The sequence below is a fragment of the Oncorhynchus mykiss genome, chromosome 16 (genome assembly GCF_013265735.2).
Source record: "Oncorhynchus mykiss isolate Arlee chromosome 16, USDA_OmykA_1.1, whole genome shotgun sequence".
Classification (NCBI taxonomy): Eukaryota; Metazoa; Chordata; class Actinopteri; order Salmoniformes; family Salmonidae; genus Oncorhynchus; species Oncorhynchus mykiss.
The window spans coordinates 28351475-28372764 of NC_048580.1; the positions used below are offsets into that span (position 1 = coordinate 28351475).

General features: G+C 41.1%; 1 protein-coding gene across 12 annotated transcripts in view; it reads right to left on the reverse strand.

Moving 5' to 3' along the window:
- The window catches only part of eif3c (eukaryotic translation initiation factor 3, subunit C), a 71092-nt gene extending 53222 nt beyond the window's left edge, over nt 1-17870 (reverse strand). For 9 of the 12 annotated variants that reach the window (XM_036946696.1, XM_021565545.2, XM_021565543.2 and 6 more), the window contains exons 1-7: nt 17737-17870; nt 7595-7715; nt 7444-7509; nt 4597-4786; nt 4382-4507; nt 2493-2544; nt 1957-2069 (exon numbers count right to left, since the gene is read on the reverse strand). In XM_036946696.1, the coding sequence (XP_036802591.1) occupies nt 1957-2069; nt 2493-2544; nt 4382-4507; nt 4597-4786; nt 7444-7509; nt 7595-7695 (648 nt within the window). In that variant the 5' untranslated portion in view covers nt 7696-7715; nt 17737-17870. Of the gene's footprint in view, nt 1-1956; nt 2070-2492; nt 2545-2913; nt 3052-4381; nt 4508-4596; nt 4787-5064; nt 5122-7443; nt 7510-7594; nt 7716-17736 lie in introns of those variants that run through there. The other 3 variants (XM_021565546.2, XM_021565547.2, XM_021565548.2) reach the window with 3 other exon arrangements.
- Nucleotides 17871-21290: the final 3420 nt, after the last annotated feature.

Genomic DNA, 21290 nt, shown 5'->3' on the forward strand with positions numbered 1-21290 from the left:
ACATCTGGACAAAAGGAACACCAGTCATTGACTCAGCGAAGGACCTCCCGGGTAGCGCAGTGGTTAAGGGCGCTGTACTGCAGCGCCAGCTGTGCCATCCCTGGGTTCGCGCCCAGGCTCTGTCGTAACCGGCCGCGACCGGGAGGTCCGTGGGGCGACGCACAATTGGCCTAGCGTCGTCCGGGTTAGGGAGGGATTGGTCGGTAGGGATCTCCTTGTCTCATCGCGCACCAGCGACTCCTGTGGCGGGCCGGGCGCAGTGCGCGCTAGCCAAGGTTGCCAGCTGCACGGTGTAGCCTCCGAAACATTGGTGCGGCTGGCTTCCGGGTTGGATGCGCGCTGTGTTAAGAAGCAGTACGGCTGGTTGGGTTGTGTATCGGAGGACGCATGACATTCAGCCTTCGTCTCTCCCGAGCCCGTACGGGAGTTGTAGCAATGAGACAAGATAGTAGCTCACGAAATTGGGGAGAAAAAGGGCTAAAATTCAAAAAAAAAAAGACTATAGACACTCCCTGGTATGGCAACTGCTCGGCCTCCGACCGCAAGGCACCACAGAGGGTAGTGCGTACAGCCCAGTACATCACAGGAGCCAAGCTTCCTGCCATCCAGAACCTGTATACCAGGCGGTGTCAGAGGAAGGCCCTAAAAATTGTCTCCAGCCACCCTAGTCATAGACTGTTCTCTCTGCTACTGCACAGCAAGCGGTACTGGAGCGCCAAGCCTAGGTACAAGAGGCTTCTAAAATAGTTTCCACAAGCCAGTAAGACTCCTGAACATCTAATCAAATGGCTACCCAGACTATTTGCATTGCCCCCCCCCCCCCCTCTTTTATGCTGCTACTCTGTTATCATCTATGCATAGTCACTTTAATAACTCTACCTACATTGTTGGTTAAGCATTTCACTCTAAGGTGTTGTATTCGGCACCTCAAATTCTATAATTGGCTAATATTGTCACCCGACTACTCTTTATTTAATCTCGTCTTTACACATACTAAATAATGTGTGACATTTGTTTTGATTTAGAATGGACCATTATCATGCATCTGTCCCGAAACAGGGGCAGCGGGGGAAAAATACATGTCATCGATGCACTTAAATAGCGACTGGATGATGCTTTTCCCGTGGTACATGTTCATGCCAACCATGTAGGCTATACTCCTGTTGTAAAGATAAGCAATGAGCTTAATATTAGAAAAGTTGATAAATAAATAGTAGGCCTAGCCTATAGATTGCTGATGGGATCTTCTTTTTAATAGAGGCCACCACTCTTGCGCAATTGCATCGCCTATACTGCTCTACCAAGCAAAAAGGCAGTAACTGCTCATAACGTTGGATTGAGAAAAATGGCTTTCATTTACATTGGTTTCACAGTAACTTTATGCTGTTACTTTTAACATGACCCCCATTTTCTCCAAAACACAGAGGTAGGATACTTGTCCACCTGATTAAGCATGTTTTTATTGTAGAAAAGAATTACAACTCATTTTCAACCAAATTAGCAGTTACTGCCTTTTTGCTTGATCGGCAGTATAAAAATGTTGCGCAACACGCGCTCATGGACTTTCATGAATTGTTTTGATTTTCGATTACATTTGTATTGATTTCAGAGCGATTAGAGGGACAATAGAGTGGTGCAGTTTGGTAGGCTACTATTGACCATCAGCAGTATCAGAGCTGGGGGAAGTCTAATTACTGTGACTAAATGGTCGCATGGATTTTTCAAATTTTATTTAACTAGGCAAATTGTTAGTTACAATGACAGCCTACCCCGGCAAAACCCTAACCCGGATGACGCTGGGCCAATTGTGCGCCGCCCTATGGGACTCCCAATCACAGCCAGTTGTGATACAACCTGGAATCGAGCAATTAGGCTACCCTGAGTAAGCCACTAGGCTACCCTGAGTAAGTTAACTGTGCACTACAACAGAGCCACTGAGCGCGTCCTCCATCTTACCGCTGCTCCCTTCAGGAACTTGCTGCTGTCCGGCGGAAGTGCCTCGGTGGCCGGTTTCTTCTTCAGGAAGCTCTTGGCGTCTCCCGGCTCGTCATCACTATCTGACGACACCCCTACAGACATCAAGGAAGATGGGTGATTCTAAAAGAAACAGCAGTTAAAACAGTGGCTAGTCCATAGAATGAATGCATCAATGTCATTCTGAGATTGTAATGGTGGAGAGTCAATCCCAAAAGACTCTAAAAATGGGACCCGATGCGTCTCTGCTTGGCACTTGGCACTAAAGAGATTGATTGGGGGTAAGTCCCTGCAATAGAATAGCCTCCTGTCCAGGGGGTATACTTGTACATCAAGCTGCCTCTATATCGAAACAGGAGGGAGGCTCCTGCCCTATTGGCTCTAATGGCTTGGCAAGGCTAGCACCCAAATTTGAGCTAGCACCCAAATTACCTAAGCAGACGTTTGAGTCTTTCATTAATGGCATTTACTGTAGACATAGATCGAGGTGTAATGAAAAGGCATGGTAAGAAACTCACCCGATTCAACCTCATCCTTCTCATCCTCCTCATCCGCAGAGACCATTGGGTTCTGAAAGAGAGAGAAAATATTGCTATTATACCACGAAGCCATTAGTAGGAACTAAGCATCTCACACTGGCTCAGAGTATCTTGGGAAAGATGCATTAAGCCGAAAATACACGGGGGACGTCTTACAACGAAGTGAATTCTGATTTACATGAGTCAACACTTTGTAGAAGTGGCTAGACAAATTAATTACTTAAAAATCATACAATGTGATTTTCTGGATTTTTGTTTTGTATTCCGTCTCTCACAGTTGAAGTGTACCTATGATAAAAATGACAGACCTCTACATGCTTTGTAAGTAGGAAAACCTGCAAAATCGGCAGTGTATCAAATACTTGTTCTCCCCACTGTATATGACATATATTCTCATTACCTCGAATTCACAGGTGTCCAGCTCAATAAAACTGGGTGTACCTGGAACTACCACTCTCGTTGTCGGAGAGTCAGAATGCATTCGGCATCATGGCTGCAAGGATGAGGATTCTTGGATGCAGACTCAGTTCTGTGTGCACTGTGAACCAGTAGAGTTTATTTATCTTGTTAATAAAATGAAACCAGATTCTGGGATGGCTCAGAGTGGAGTAAATTAGATTAGACTGTACTACTACACAAGTAGAAGAAAATCTGTGGCACACAGCTCTTCTGTATGTTGTCAGCACTTGATGTTCAAATAGAATGCATTGAAACACCTTGAAGAAATGCCAACCAAGCTTTTTCAGCACACAAATAAACCTTTATTCTTGCTTCTGAAAGTAAACCACAATACAAAAAGTGTCTGCTGAGAACAGACATGTAAAAGTGTCTATGGAATAAAATGTGTCAGAATAGTTCAATATTCCTGAATATAAATATCTCTGAACAATAGTACAACAGTGTCTTATTAACAGACCTGTAGATAAAAGAAAGTGTCTATGGGAAAAAAATGAACGTTTCTAGTGTCTGACTGTTTGAAATTCCTTGCTCAAGGAACCTTACAGATGACAGCTTTGCACACTCTTGTCAGTTAAGGCAAAGGGTGGCTACTTTGAAGAATCTCAAATATAAAATATTTGTTTAACATGTTTTTGGTTACTACATGATTCCATGTGTGTTACTTCATAGCACTATTATTCTACAATGTAGACAATAGTAAAACCAGACTGGAAGTGTTCAGAGACTTTTTCCTATTTTTTCAGTTTAGCATTTTGCCTCCAGCACCTCCACTTATCGGTTTTGGGTGTGTGGTAGATTCTGCCTATTATCTACAATTACACAGGTAGCAATGCACAAACAGTCTAATCTGACAATTTATTAGATTTGATATTCCAAACATATTGCTCACTATTTGTCTGTTTCAGAGACAAGAAAGAGAATGAGAAAATTAGTTTTGATCAGCCATGGAAATAAAAGTTCTGAAAACGTGATGGCTGACTATTTAAGAAGACGGAGAACAAGGTACAGGATCAAATATACCCAAGTGTTGGTGCAGGTACAGCCAACTAACGCTAGCATTTCATTAATTTATCGATAATTGGAGTCAAAGTACCAATATAATATTTTTCAAAATAATATTGTGATAAATAACTATTGATCCCCCCCATCACCACAATTTATCCGGAAATTTGACCAGCATTGCTCCGCATAGAGATATGGACATTAGACTTGCTTCCTAATTTGACACACTATATGCTCGCGACACCGTTGAAGCTCTCATGCATTCGATTTCCACAATCCCCGGGTGATTGACTCAAAAAGGTTACAAAAATGTTGCCAAACACTTGGTAAGTGTTATTTGCTAAAAAACAACAACAACAGATTACTAAGAATCTACCATCCTGTGTTGTCATAGCGAAAAGCCTCACCTCCTTGTAGCTGGCGATCTCCGTCTCGTAGTCCCTGTTGTACTTGCGGATCTTCTGCCGCAGGGTGCTGAGTGCTTTGGCGTTGTTCTTGTTCATCTTCTTCTTCCCTTCTTTGTCCTCCCAAAGCTGTAGGGAAACATTAACCATCATCGTGCTTAGCCATAGTGGTAGGAGTGTGTGTCTTAATAGAAACCGTGTGAACTGTGAATGTTTACCTGATTTAAATAGTCTTCTAGGTCGGACAGAAGACGGATGTAGAAGGGAGGCATCCCTTCCTTGTCCACTATAGTCTTGCTTTTGAGGAATGCTCGACATAGCTGCTCAAACTCCTCCAGACACTTGGACATATCTCGGATCTTCATGGCGTTGCGGATCGTCTTGATCAGGTTAGTTAGCTCCTCGAACCTATGACATAATCCTTATTTTTAATGATTGTTTATTGAGATAGCCTACATTAAATACAACACCAGTTTGATTTTGTTTAATTTGAGGGACATAGGAAAATAGGTGTGTGTGTGTGTGTGTCCCAACTAGAGGTCGACTGATTAATCGGAATAGCCGATTAATTAGGGCCGATTTCAAGTTCACCTTTATTTCATCTTTATTTACTAGGAAAGTCAGTTAAGAACACATTCTTAATTTCAATGACGGCCTAGGAACGAGGCAGAACGACAGATTTTTACCTTGTCAGCTCGGGGGATCCAATCTTGCAACCTTACAGTCAACGCTCTAACCACCTGCCTCACGAGGAGCCTGCCTGTTACGCGAATGCAGTAAGCCAAGGTAAGTTGCTAGCTAGCATTAAACTTATCTTATAAAAAACAATCAATCAACGACTGTCGTTGCTCCAATGTGTACTTACCATAAACATCAATGCCTTTCTTAAAATCAATACACAAGTATATATTTTTAAACCTGCATATTTAGCTAAAAGAAATCCAGGTTAGCAGGCAATATTAACCAGGTGAAATTGTGTCACTTCTCTTGCGTTCATTGCACGCAGAGTCAGGGTATATGCAACAGTTTGGGCCACCTGGCTCTTTGCGAACTAATTTGCCAGAATTTTACATAATTATGACATAACATTGAAGGTTGTGCAATGTAACAGCAATATTTAGACTTAGGGATGCCAACCGTTAGATAAAATACAGAACGGAATAAACGTTTTGTTTTTAAAGAGGTGATAGTTTCCGGATTTGACCTAAGGCTCGTATTTCTATGTGTCTATTATAGTTAAGTCTATGTTTTGATATTTGATAGAGCAGTCTTTCTGAGGGGTGGTAGGCAGCAGCAGGCTCGTAATAGTCAAAGGTATATGGTTTAGAGAGAAATAGTCGACGCGTTATAATTCCTGTAATAACTTGCGGCTGAACTTGAAAGGGGTTCCTTCGTTATTCTACTTCCATAGAGAATGTCTTGATCTACTTCAAATAAGGTCTGTGTTTCGTACAGGCTTCAACCGCCTCGGCATTTTGATACCCGTGTAAATCTCACTAGGATAAGGTCACGTTTGTCAACATATTTTCATAAATCCACTCTACAAAAAAAAAGATTTTCGCTTAAATTTAGCCAATATTGATCAGTTACCTTGTCCTATGGATATCTACACAGTTATAAAATTGGCAAGGTGGTGTAAGCCTACACGAAACACAGACCTTATTTTAAGTGAATCTAAAAATATCCTATGGAATAAATGAATGACGGAACCGCTTTTCAGATTTTGCTAGAAGGTGTCATGGGAATTATGACTCGCACTTACTTTGGTAGTCAATTCTTACCATGTCCATTATTAAAATAGGATTTCCTGCATATAGAAATTACAGTTTTTGTTTTCAACATTCATCACAGGTAACTTAAACTATTTTTATTCAAACAGTTAAGAGTATTTGTCTCCTAAGCAGACTCTTCAGTATCATTGTCACATCAGAGCTGTGTGTGTGTTTTACAGATGGCAGAGAAAAGCATAGCACCAGTGTGGGACTATTACATGGAATTGGCACCAGGGAAAGAAAGGTGTCTTATTTGTGATAAAGATGTAAGCATGGGGTCAGCAACGGCTAAATAAAAAAATACCACCAACCTGTGGAATCACCTTAAGAACACCCATCCAAATGCCCATATATATTATATTATGTTAAAATAAAAGTGTTCATTGTTCATTCAGTATTGTTGCAATTGTCATTATTACAAAATTGTGTGTGTATATATATAAAAAATCATAATCGGTATATATATATACCGATTATGATTTTTTCAACGCCATATCGGTATCGGATTTTTTTGTCCTCCAATAATCTGTATCGGTATTGAAAAAATCATAATCGGTCGACCTCTAGTCCCAACTCTCATTTGTACATAGTTTAAATAGACTCATGACATCTTTTAGGTAGGCTATTTAATGATAAGGAAATTAAAGTCTAGATCCGATTTCCACAAATGTTATTTCGCTACCAAATATGTTTTATTATGATAATTTATATGAACATTCAATTTAATTATACATTCTCTTTTACAAAAAGTGAGTTGATCAATTGATAGCGACAGGGGTTGACACATTGTTTAAGTTTACTTCCCAAGCAAAGTCAAATTTCTTTGACTCCTCGTAGTTCAGCTTCTGAATGTCAGACAAACGAAAGATATTCCCATGTGCATCAGTCTCATATTCCTCTGGTGTTAAACAGCTTGTTTCTAGCCTAAAGCATTGCGGATTTCTGCATTGTTTTAGATTAGTATAAAGAACTGAGAATTGCACCCCAAAAAAAGTATTACGCTCCCCCCATAGGTTGGGAACCCCTGGGGCAGATGGCATAGTCCAGGGCAGGCATACCAACACATACTAGACTGCATCAGAGTCAGGGGATGGTAGCCTAGTCCCAGATATATTTATGTTGCACAGCCAACTCCTATGGGTGGTAGCCTGGTCCCAGATCAGTTTATGCCTATGCTGTATTGCCAACTCCTATCATCAGGCATAAAAGCCCCCATAGGAGTTGGCTATACAGCACATGGACAAGGCTAAGGAGATGGTTCTATGGATAATGGAAGTAGAGTAAATGACTGACCTCTTGTCCTTGGCACTACGCACCACTCTCTTGGTGTCTTCCTCATCGTCACGAAGCAGCAATGACCTACGAGGAACAAATGTGGAAAAGTGAGAAAGCTGTGAAAACAGTCAGAGTGACTGAGGTTTCAGAGAGAGAAAGTAGTACTGACTGCTTGGTGAAAGTAGTGCCGGGTACTTTAGGGGTGATCTCATCAGACGACGAGGAATCCTCAGACTCGCTGTCGGACCCGGTGGCAAAGAAACGTGACATTGCTGAAGACTGCCGTCAATCTGTGGGGGTGGAATCATGATATTTTATAATGGGGCTCAAACACATGGTGCGAAGGAGCAAATTGAAATTACAAATAACATTTTCTCTTAACCAAGTGTTTTCCATAAGCGCTATTTCCATTTCATAAATTAACAAGCCTTCATTTCATTTAAAATATTCAATTCACCAGTCAGAAAAGTCTGCATAACCTTTTCTAGATAGAATGAACCAAATACATCTTCTAGTGATCTATTGATTGGACAGGTGCCTGTCAGTCACAAAGCGAGCAATGACAGGGAAAAGCTGCTGGTTCGTCAGTCTGCCTGTGTTAATTTTGTGCGTTGTGGTTGGCTGCAGTCAAATTTATTTTCACGGAGGAGGGAGAGTATGATGCTTCTTCATTGTTTCCTGTGAGTGAATGTACATATCACGTGTAACGTAAGTGGTAAAGAGGAGTTGAAATCGACATAATTATGGTTTTGTAGCACATTCATTTATTTTCTTTTGCGTGTTTCATAGGCCTATAGCCAGCCATGGAATCGGGGCGCATAGACTATTTACTGTTGGATGACTGACGACGAACAGCTTGCATTTTTGAATTAAAGGTGTTGAACTGACGGAACAAAGTCAATCTACAGTGCCTTGCGAAAGTATTCGGCCCCCTTGAACTTTGAGACCTTTTGCCACATTTCAGGCTTCAAACATAAAGATATAAAACTGTATTTTTTTGTGAAGAATCAACAACAAGTGTGACACAATCATGAAGTGGAACGACATTTATTGGATATTTCAAACTTTTTTAACAAATCAAAAACTGAAAAATTGGGCGTGCAAAATTATTCAGCCCCCTTAAGTTAATATTTTGTAGCGCCACCTTTTGCTGCGAATACAGCTGTAAGTCGCTTGGGGTATGTCTCTATCAGTTTTGCACATCGAGAGACTGAATTTTTTTCCCATTCCTCCTTGCAAAACAGCTCGAGCTCAGTGAGGTTGGATGGAGAGCATTTGTGAACAGCAGTTTTCAGTTCTTTCCACAGATTCTCGATTGGATTCAGGTCTGGACTTTGACTTGGCCATTCTAACACCTGGATATGTTTATTTTTGAACCATTCCATTGTAGATTTTGCTTTATGTTTTGGATCATTGTCTTGTTGGAAGACAAATCTCCGTCCCAGTCTCAGGTCTTTTGCAGACTCCATCAGGTTCTTCCAGAATGGTCCTGTATTTGGCTCCATCCATCTTCCCATCAATTTTCACCATCTTCCCTGTCCCTGCTGAAGAAAAGCAGGCCCAAACCATGATGCTGCCACCACCATGTTTGACAGTGGGGATGGTGTGTTCAGGGTGATGAGCTGTGTTGCTTTTACGCCAAACATAACGTTTTGCATTGTTGCCAAAAAGTTCAATTTTGGTTTCATCTGACCAGAGCACCTTCTTCCACATGTTTGGTGTGTCTCCCAGGTGGCTTGTGGCAAACTTTAAACGACACTTTTTATGGATATCTTTAAGAAATGGCTTTCTTCTTGCCACTCTTCCATAAAGGCCAGAGTTGTGCAATATATGACTGATTGTTGTCCTATGGACAGAGTCTCCCACCTCAGCTGTAGATCTCTGCAGTTCATCCAGAGTGATCATGGGCCTCTTGGCTGCATCTCTGATCAGTCTTCTCCTTTTATGAGCTGAACATTTAGAGGGACGGCCAGGTCTTGGTAGATTTGCAGTGGTCTGATACTCCTTCCATTTCAATATTATCGCTTGCACAGTGCTCCTTGGGATGTTTAAAGCTTGGGAAATCTTTTTGTATCCAAATCCGGCTTTAAACTTCTTCACAACAGTATCTCGGACCTGCCTGGTGTGTTCCTTGTTCTTCATGATGCTCTCTGCGCTTTTAACGGACCTCTGAGACTATCACAGTGCAGGTGCATTTATACGGAGACTTGATTACACACAGGTGGATTGTATTTATCATCATTAGTCATTTAGGTCAACATTGGATCATTCAGAGATCCTCACTGAACTTCTGGAGAGAGTTTGCTGCACTGAAAGTAAAGGGGCTGAATAATTTTTTACGCCCAATTTTTCAGTTTTTGATTTGTTAAAAAAGTTTGAAGTATCCAATAAATGTCGTTCCACTTCATGATTGTGTCCCACTTGTTGTTGATTCTTCACAGAAAAATACAGTTTTATATCTTTATGTTTGAAGCCTGAAATGTGGCAAAAGGTCGCAAAGTTCAAGGGGGCCGAATACTTTCGCAAGGCACTGTATATCCCTTTGTTATTCATAAATCATATAACGTAATTGTGTCCATGGTATCGCATCGGGACAAATAAAACAAAACCTTGTTTGCTAAAATGCTAAAATGAGCAGAGCTGGGCGATAAACTGCCTGAACTGATGCAAGAACAGTAAATAGAACGATAAGTTTATAACAATGTGCAATGTTTTTTCAAATGATCCTTTAAACTACTACTGCTGGTTTGATGGTTGTAGCCATCAATTGTCCCATTAACAATCACCTATATTAGCATATGCATTTCATTTCAAACTACACATTTCTAGTATAGGCTACTTATCGTAATGAACAATATCAGCAAAATGCCTCAAATAAATGATCGGTGTTGATATTTTTCAGTTTATCGTCCCAGCTCAAGTGTAGGCTAGTGACGAGCTGTTCACGATCGAACAGCTCTTTTTGAACTGATATTTTAGGTGAACTGGTCACTAAACCTTGAGTCCTGGTTCATGTGCTCAAGTCCTTGTCCAAGTGCTCAAGTCCTGGTCCAAGTGCTCAAGTCCTGGTCCAAGTGCTCAAGTCCTGGTCCAAGTGCTCAAGTCCTGGTCCAAGTGCTCAAGTCCTGGTCCAAATGATCAAGTCCTGGTCCAAGTGCTCAAGTTTGAAAAACTCTCTTGGCTGCTGGCTCTGCCACTTTCAGACATGCGCAGAGCAGACTTGAACCACAGGGGTTCTCTGTAAAGAGAGTAATCCAAAAGGCACAGACACACCCCTCGACTTTCAATTGGCACCGTTGACCTGTATGTATTCTCTCCTGATTGGCTCTGTGGTGCACAGTCTGACTAAAGTGCCAGCGCTATGAGGAGAGACATCCTCCTTTGTATTTATGGGAACAAATAAACAATATCATAATCACTATTCTTGGACAGTTAGAAGACACAATGCATCAATGCAAAAAATTAAATATGACTAATTACTGTCCATGAGTAATCTCAACCTTGTGGGTCTATGGGTGTTTGGGCAAATAAAGTGCCAACTCAATTCTACCACTGACTAGTCTCTCATGCCTCTGAACGGGGACACAGGGCAATCGTTTTTAATCTAAACCAGCTCTTTCTTACTGGAGTATATTAACCCCTAATTGGGGCTCTTTTCTTGACACATAGTAGCAGTTTACCAGATAAGAAGTCAAGAAGATCAAAAAAGTAGATTGTTGTAAGGGTGTATTACATCCTGTGCTGGCCCCATTGTCCTAACCAGTCTGGATTCTGAGTGGTAAAGTCATAGCTGGAAAATGCCTCTATGTATGTGTATACATTTTCCGCCAAGACAGAACTGCCAAAGGGGGTGGAGTTGCAATCTACTGCTGAGACAGCCTGCAGAGTTCTGTCATGCTATCCAGGTCTGTGCCCAAACAGTTTGAGCTTGTACTTTTAAAAATCCACCTTTCCAGAAGTAAGTCTCTCACTGTTGCCGCTTGTAACAGACCCCCCTCAGCCCTCAGCTGCGCCCTGGACACCATAGGTGAATTAATTGCCCCCCGTGTATCTTCAGAGTTTGTACTGTTAGGTGACCTAAACTGGGATATGCAATCTAAACTAGATGCCCTCAATCTCACCCAAATTATCATGGAACCTACCAGGTAAACCTCCAAATCCGTAAACTCGGGTACCTTCATAGATATCATCCTGATCAACACGTCCTCTAAATACACCTCTGCTGTCTTCAACCAGGATCTCAGCGATCACTGCATCATTGCCTGTGTCAGTAATGGGTCCGCGGTCAAACGACCACCACTCACCACAGTCAAACGCTCCCTAAAACACTTCAGCGAGCAGGCCTTTATAATTTACCTGGCCCGGGTATCCTGAAAAGATATTGACCTCATTCCGTCAGTAGAGGATGCCTGGTTATTCTTTAAAAGTGCTTCCCTCACCATCTTAAATAAGCATGCCCCATTCAAAAAATGTAGAACCAGGAACAGATATAGATAGCCCTTGGTTCACTCCAGACCTGACTGCCCTTGACCAGCACAAAAACACCCTGTGGCGTTCTGCATTAGCATCGAATAGCCCACGCGATATGCAACTTTTCAGGGAAGTTAGGAACCAATATACACAGGAAGTTTTTTTTGCAAACAGTATTTTTCATCCTGTAGCACAAACTCCAAAAAGTTCTGGGACACTGTAAAGTCCATGGAGAATAAGAGCACCTCCTCCCAGCTTCCCACTGCACTGAGGCTAGGAAACACTGTCACCACCAATAAATCTACAATTATCGAGAATTTCAATAAGCATTTTCCTACGGCTGGCCTTGCTTTCCACCTGGCTACCCCTACCCCGGTCAACAGCTCTGCACCCCCCACAGCAACTTGCTCAAGCTTCCCCATTTCTCCTTCACCCAAATCCAGATAGCTGATGTCCTGAAAGAGCTGCAAAATCTGGACCCCTACAAATCAGATGGGCTAGACAATCTGGACAATCTGGATCTGGACCCTCTTTCTAAAATGATCCGCCGCAATTGTTGCAACCCCTATTACTAGCCTGTTCAACCTCTCTCTCGTATCGTCTGAGATCCCCAAAGATTGGAAAGCTGCCGCGGTCATCCCCCTCTTCAAAGGGGGAGATACTCTAGAGATCCTCTCTACCCTGCCCTGCCTTTCTAAGGTCTCCGAAAGCCAATTTAACAAACCGATCACCGACCATTTTGAATCCCACCGTACCTTTTCCGCTATGCAATCTGGTTTCCGGGCTGGTCATGGGTGCACCTCAGCCACGCTCAAGGTCCTAAACGATATCATAATCACCATCGACAAAAGACAATGCTGTGCAGCCGTATCCATTGACCTGGTCAAAGCTTTTGACTCTGTCAATCACTGCATTCTTATCGGCAGACTCAACAGCCTTGGTTTCTCAAATGACTGCCTCGCCTGGTTCACCAACTTCTTCTCAGATAGAGTTCAGTGTGTCAAATGGGAGGGCCTGTTGTCCGGACCTCTGGCAGTCTCTATGGGGGTGCCACAGGCTTCAATTCTCGGGCCGACTCTTTTCTCTGAAAACATCAATGATATCGCTCTTGTGGCTGGTGATTCTCTGATCCACCTCTACGCAGACGACACCATTCTGTTTGCTTCTGGCGCTTCTTTGGACAGTGTGTTAACTAACCTCCAGATGAGCTTCAATGCCTACAACACTCCTTCCGTTGCTTCCAACTGCTCTTAAAATGCAAGTAAAACTAAATGCATGCTCTTCAACCGATCGCTGCCCGCATCTGCCCACCCGCCTAGCATCACTACTCTGGATAGTTAGTAGTCTGACTTAGAACATGTGGACAACGACAAATACCTGGGTGTCTGGTTAGACTGTATCTCTCCTTCCAGACTCATATTAAGCATCTCCAATCCAAAATTAAATCTAGAATCGGCTTCCTATTTCGCAACAAAGCATCCTTCACTCATGCTGCCAAACATACCCTCGTAAAACTGACTATCCTACCGATCCTTGACTTCGGCAATGTCATTTACAAAATAGCCTCCAACACTCAACTCAGCAAATTGGATGCAGTCTATCACAGTTCCATCCGTTTCGTCTCCAAAGCCCCATATACTACCCACCACTGCGACCTGTATGCTCTCGTTGGCTGGCCCTCGCTTCATATTTGTCGCCAAACCCATTGGCTCCAGGTCATCTATAAGTCCTTGCTAGGTAAAGCCCCACCTTATCTCAGCTCACTGGTCACCATAGCAGCACCTACCCATAGCACGCGCTCCAGCAGGTATATTTCACTGGCCACCCCCAAAGCCAATTCCTCCTTTGGCCAGCTTTCCTTCCAGTTCTCTGCTGCCAATGACTGGAACGAATTGCAAAAGTCACTGAAGCTGGAGACTCATATCTCCCTCACTATCTTTCAGCATCAGCTATCAGAGCAGCTTACAGATCATTGCACCTGTATGTAGCCCATCTTTAAATAGCCCATCCCCATATTATTATTTGTTTTGCTCCTTTGCACCACAGTATCTCTACTTGCACATTCATCTTCTGCACATCTCACTCCAGTGTTTATTTGCAAAATGTTAATTATTTTTCCACTACGACCTATTTATTGCCTTACCTCCCTAATCTTACTTCATTTGCACACACTGTATATAGGCTTTTGTATTGTTATTGACTGTATGTTTGTTTATTCCATGTGTAACTCTGTGTTGTTTGTGTCACACTGCTTTGCTTTATCTTGGCCAGGTCGCAGTTGTAAATGAGAACTTGTTCTAAACTGGCCTACCTGGTTGAATAAAGGTGAGAAAAAAAATACTGTCTGTGGGAATGTCCGTCCTACATGTAGTGTTGGTACATGGAATATTCCTCAACTGCATATATCATAAATTGCTATTGCAAATAGAAGTATTATGATCAACAACTGACATTTTCAGATATTTTGACAAACACACTTTGGTGCTTACAATTCATTCTCTATTGTCATACTGGGCGTACTGATGAAACTGTCACTTAGAATTTTTTTCTTAGTCTACAAACTTTCTACATTTATTCACGTTGTGATAGGGTTGGATATGCTACTTTTATTGTCCTGTAAATGGTTCAGTGCCTATAATTTAGGCTGTGTCTAGAATGGGGCTTAAAGGAAATTACCTCTACTCGTAAATTACTACTTGATTATAGTGATATGGAAAACAGCATATACATTTGGCTTGTGTATTCATTTGCCTATAACCAATCATAATTCCATTATTTTTACATAAAAAAAAGAGTGCTTCAAAATGAGAAGACCCTGCCATGGAAAAGACGACTGGCGGACAAAGTGGAAAGGAGTGGAAATAACTCACGCCATGCAGCAGGACACCTTCAGCTGTGGGGTCTTTGTAATGCAGGTTTGATAGTTATATTTTCAATAATGAATGGTTAGCTGTTGTGTGACAATTAGGTCAAAAACTCTATTTTATTTTTGGTGTAGATGGCCAAGGAAGTTGCACTTCCCAACATCCCCTCCCAAATTGATATGGAACCTTCAAAATCACATGGAGCAACAGCGAAAAGAAAAGTCTGAGGATATACTAAAAAATGTCTGGTATGTAATGATATATAATTCAAAGTAAATGTAAATTATTTATTTTTATGTAGTTGTGTGGGACAGCCATATGTTCAGTTCATGTCTATGAGTTCAACAAAGCCAACAACTGCTTCATGTGTGCCACTGATAAAGAACCTGGATGTGGCCCAAAGACTGAATGGGTTAGTATGTTTATACGTTTTTGACAACAGTGACGGCATGTAAGACAATTTATGATATAACACAATGGATGGCTAATTCTTCATACTGCATTGATATTTGATATTATTTATAACGTGTTTGTTTTGTTATGATTGAATGTTTTGCATGCTAACGGTGTTGTGCCATGCGCTGTGCCTAGGAATGAAGACAAAAGAGTTGAGTAAAGAACACAAACTGGAAGTGCAGTCTTTGTTGTTGAAAATGTCTGCTATACCCCATCCACAATGAAGAGGCTCTGAAATGTACATCAACCAGGGATAAAGAGAAAGTTAACACTGAAATGTTTTGTACTTAATTGAAGTTGTGTCTGATGACACATACCCAAATCTAACTGCCTGTAGCTCAGGCACAGAAGCAAGGATATGCATATTCTTAGTATCATTTGAAAGGAAACAATATGAATTTTGTAGAAATGTGAATTGAATGTAGGAGAATATAACACAATAGATCTGGTAGAAGAAAATACAAGGAAATAAACAAACGTTTTCTGTTTTTTTATTGTCTTTCAAATGACCAAGAACAGCCTAACATACAGATAGAATGCTGGGGATGATTTGAATGAAGAACATAAGATGGCAACAATAGCTGAGCAAAGTTTTAGACAGATAACTTCAAAAATTAGAGAGCTACATGACATTGAGCATGAAGTCACCCAAGTGTCCCACACAAGTGGCCGAATTGGTACAGTGATACATTTTGAAGGAAAGAACTATATACAAAATACATAAATGCTATTCTAACACACACCAACAAAAATATATATAAAAAATAAATAAAATAACAAGGGTAACTATTTACCCATTTTCTATTTCCAATATTGTGAAGACCCTCAGTCCTCTACACAATATTGTGCTGCTGGTGCCATGGCTCATAGCAGTCTCTTTCTGGTGTAAAGCAGAGGCTTACAGGTGGTGCAGGTGATGGGTGATGGGGCATTTCCTGTGACAAAGGGCACAACGACATCTCCTTACTGTGCTCTTTTTGCCCTGAGGCACATTCATGCCTGCAGAGATGAATCTGGGCAGGTGAACACCACTGGTTTGAGCAGAAGGGGCAGAGGTAGAGGGGACAGAAGGTGCTGTAGCTAGCAAGCTCCTGGATGAGCAGCTCCCTGAAGGCTAGCTGTGAAATGGGGGGGCTGTCCACAGCTCTTGGCCATTTCCTTCTGGAGGATGAAGGCATTCACCACAGCAATGTCAATGAAATTATAGAAAAATGTCTTGTACCATTTTGTGGTCTTCTGGAGAACATTGTAGTATCCTATCAATTTATTCTATAATTTGGGTTACATCTGTATATCTAGACTTTGTTTGAGCTTTTTCCTGATTTATTCGCCATAATTTAAATATATAAAATTGCTAAAAATGCTCTTTACTATGTACTGCTATGCGTAACACTCGTGGTTCCGTCAAGTAGGATTTTCAATGGCGAATGAACCCGTTTTACAACAAAGGCTAGTAATATCCGTTGAATATCCAACCTGAAACGGGCTTTACCTCGGTGACGGTGCTCAATAGAACTAATAGGAGCTGGCAGGGTGAAAACGCCCTTTAATAATGCCTGTTTTTTTCGAGGTAACTTAAACTACGGCATGCAGTTGGGACAGATGGTAATATTATGAAACTGAGCTCCACGGCGGATGCAATGAACTAGTTTTTTTTAATAATAAAAAAAAGTTACCTTTAATGTGTCCAACCTATTCAGAGCACTCATCTGAGTGTGCCAAAGCGCAAATAACTGATTGCACGTGTCAGTAAACGTCGAAAAACAATAATTGTTGCCAGCAGCACATTTAGTCGCCAACGCCATGGATAACAAACTGCCTTACAATCTCTGCTAGGGTGAGAAATGGTCAGAGTGAGGTTCTCTCATCTGTGTAGAAGTAGCAATCTAGCCTGTTAGCTTGGGTGCTTGACTGCTGTTGAGGTCAGAACGCTCGCATCAACTTTACTCCTCCGCCAGAACGAAACGCTCTGAAGTTTACGAACGCCCAGAGCGGACTAACACACTGTATAGAATTTACGTACACACTTCAAGTAGCTAAGTTAACTAGCGCTGGCCAGTAACGTTAATGTTGCAATTGATATTTCATGGCACAATAATAACACATAGTAACTAGTTAGCTAGCAATGTAGCAAACACTAGCCCAGTGAACAATATCAGTACCTAACGTTAGCTAGCAATCTACGTATGATTGATACACAAGTCGTATACCCAAAGACACTGAATATCCTGGCCATATTGTGGCTAGAGTAGCTAACTAGTCAACTAACAAGCTCCCCCCAGAGACGAGGAGCATGTTAACTAATTCAGATAAACGAGGTAGCACGTAAAATATCAATTTTTGCCGTATTTTTCGCACTGTGAAATGGATAGCTAGCCAACAAGATAAATAACGGTGAACGCTTCCTTTTCACGGGAAACAATGACAGGTTAGCTAGAGTGCTGCTACCACACTCGGCCCAAACTTTCCCAGCAAATATAAACGCCATTTAAGATCAAATAAATCGTTGCGAGGGACTAACCTACGTCCTTTTGAAAATCGTCCTGTGGTGTGTCTGATCACTTGGGAATGATTTATAATCCAGTTTTGCGATTTACCGGGAAAAATTGACAGCGTTGAAAGTCTCTTCCGGGCACTTGCGTCAAGAAAGGAAGTGAGGAAAGAATTCACAAAACAGCTTCTGTGTTTCGGCGGTTGACATCCAAAGGTGCCTTACCGCCACCTACTGTACTGGAGTGTGGGCCAGAGACGGGGAGGAACGGGTTAGGAGTTAGGCAAAAGGGTTTTAAGGGTAAGGAACGGGTTAGCTAAAAGTTTAGGTTAGGGGAAGGGTTAGCTAACATGCTAATTAGTTGCAAAGTAGCTAAAAAGTATACCGAACAAAGATATAAATGCAACAATTTCAACGATTTTACTGAGTTACAGTTCATATAAGGAAATCAGTCAATTTAAATAAATAAATTAGGCCCTAATCTATGAATTTCACATGACTGGGCAGAGGTGCAGCCATGGTTGGGCCTGGGAGATGCCCAGCCACTGAGGAGCCAGGCCCAGCCAATCAGAATAAGTTTTTCCCCACAGTAGGTTTTTATTACAGATAGAAATACTCCTCAGTTTCATCAACTGTCCGGGTGGCTGGTCTCAGACAATCCTGTAGGTGAAGAAGCCAGATGTGGAGGTCCTGGGCTGGCGTGGTTACACATGGTCGGTCTGCGGTTCTGAGGTTGGAGGTACTGCCAAATTCTCTAAAATGGCGTTGGAGGTGGCTTATGATAGAGAAAGGACCATTCAATTCCCCAACAACAGCTCTGGTGGACATTACTACAGTTAGTATGCCAATTGCACGCTCCCTCAAAACTTGAGACATCTGTGGCATTGTATTGTGTGACAAAACTGCACATTTTAGAATGGCCTTTTATTGTCCCCAGCACAAGAGGCACCTGTGTAATGATCTTGCTGTTTAATCAGCTTTTTGAAATGCCACACCTGTCAGGTGGATGGATTATTTTGGCAAAGGAGGAAAGCTCAAAAGAGACATGCCAGCAACAAACGCCGACGAATGGGTGATAGTATGGGTATGGGTGATACATAGTGTGCAAATTAATTACACAAAAGCCAATAAGCAACACAGCCATAATTAATACGTTTACTGTACATGAGCTTGATCCGGTAGACAAACAAACTTTCTCTCAAAATTTATCAACCAAGATAAATTGTGTATTGCAGTGGTTACCAAAAATGTTTGGCCTCCTTACCGGAAAATGGCTTCTGGCAAACAGTTGTGGCAAAGCTTTGGAAAATTTGCTGCAAGCTCATATTTTCACATGCAAATTAGTTTTGCGGGGAACTGTTGTAGTAAACTTGCGGCAACTTGTGAACTTCTGGCAAACAATTCTGGGAAACATTCGGTTTGCCGCAAACTCAGTTTGAATATGCAAATTAGATCAGGCTTTTGGTTACTGTGTTAAACATTGAAATGTATCTACATAAACCAAACCAAAACTTAAAAAAAAAAAAAAAATTACTAAATGTAGTAAATATACTAAACATGTTTTCAATGTCTAACAGATAAAAATAAATCCAATACAAATCATCAGCATGGAAATGAAGAAAAGATTGGATATTTCCCAAATACATTAAAAAAAAAAAATTTATGTAGCTGCAACATTTACATGAGAAATGTGAACAGTATGGGGATGTTGACCTTAGGATATTTTAAGGGACAACTACATCATTATTTACATGAGCCAAGTGATAACTGAGCAATAGATTAACCAACGGAAGTTTAAAAGACAATTAACAAAATTGTAATAATTAAAACAACAAAAACTAAATCAAACCCAGTTCAGAACAATTTACTTTTCGAGTGACCTTTGAAGATGGTGGCCCTGTGCATGCACTGAAACAATCAGAAAACAAAATTAGGATACTGAAAACAATTTATATTTTGGCATCTTAAAAGGTAGACATTTAGTTATGCCTAATATGGCAATTCATATTATTTTTCCAAAATGAATCATTGTTACTCAAACACAGCATTGACATAATTCAACCCAAGGGGTTTTGGTTGTGCTTCTAACCCAGCGCCTTGGATTGAGCCCTTGACCCAACTGCTGGGTAAATTAGACTATATTGCTGGGTTAAAACAACCCAGTGTTTTGGGTTATGACATAAACCCAGCACATTTGGTTGGGGGATTGACCCAGTAGCTGGGTAATTTATGTAATCCTTGGGTTATTTTCAGTGTCATCCTAATTGAAATTTTGCTTGCTTATTTTTGCCTTCTTTACCATCCCGCCCACTCCCTTTCCGATACAATGTTGAATTTCAAATCATTAATTTCTATTGTGTGCGTTTCAGAACATGCATCACGTCAGTGAACATATACAAGAATATATAATTTGTTTAAATAGCACATTGAAACAACGCCTTATTGTCTAAATATGTTATTTCCCAAGACAAGATTTCATAAGATTGATTAGAATTTATTTATATTATTTCATGAACCAAACAATCCAAACATTAGACTAAAGCCTCAATTGAAATTGATGTGCACACAAAGCATGAGTGCGTGACACAGTCTGTTTTAAGTGGTATTAACACAGATCTAATTCATAGATATTCACATTCACTGACACACTTCGTCTATCTTAGGCGACAGCACACACACACACAACATGCTGTTTTGCCATACAATAATGTTCTACATTTGGGTCGAGTTAAAACATTGTTACACAAAACAAGTGTAAAATATTCAATTTGAAGGTCACTCTACTAAGGACATGAACTAATGACTTACTTTTATTTACATTTTATTCATAAAGCACTTCACAATCCCCAAAACATAACATTTGTATTTAAAATAAATTGTGGTAAAATGAAAGAATACCAGAACGAGCAACATAACTTACTGTCGGAAAATGCAGGCACAAATGCATTAGAAAACTAACTAAAAGTCAATTTAACAGAGCTATAAATAGTGCCTAAAGAGCATATTAGCATTGGAATGAGACACTCATGACTCATCCATCCATGGATCTATTAATTCACAGGAACACATCAGCAGGAGGGCTGTGCTTCCTCCTGTCACTTCTCACACTGCATACAAGAGCAGATACTTATCCACTATTGTTCAGTGGGGAAAAAAGACATGCTCGCAACAGTCTTACTGCAGGGTATTCTGTTCCTGGCAGCTGATACACTGTGGTGTGTAGGAATTTCCATGCTGGGGCACAGTGGGAGAGTTGATATCAAACACATAATAGGACTTGAAACCAGTAGCGGCGTGTTGGTGACAACCTATGTGTTGTAATAATTGTGTTGTTTGCTCTATAACCTGTTAATTCATATGCCTTGCGACCGTGATACAGTACATAAGCCTTAAGGCCGAGACAATAAGAAGACACAGTGGCAAAATAAATTCAACCACACCTTTGTTTTATCACCGGATAGCAACCTCTGTCCAGCTGCTTAGTCTAATACAGTGACAACTAAAAGATACCAAAAACAATTTAATTCAATCAACGTAAGCTAAATATGATGTGGCAATACATGGTTCTGATTTCTCTGTGTGTG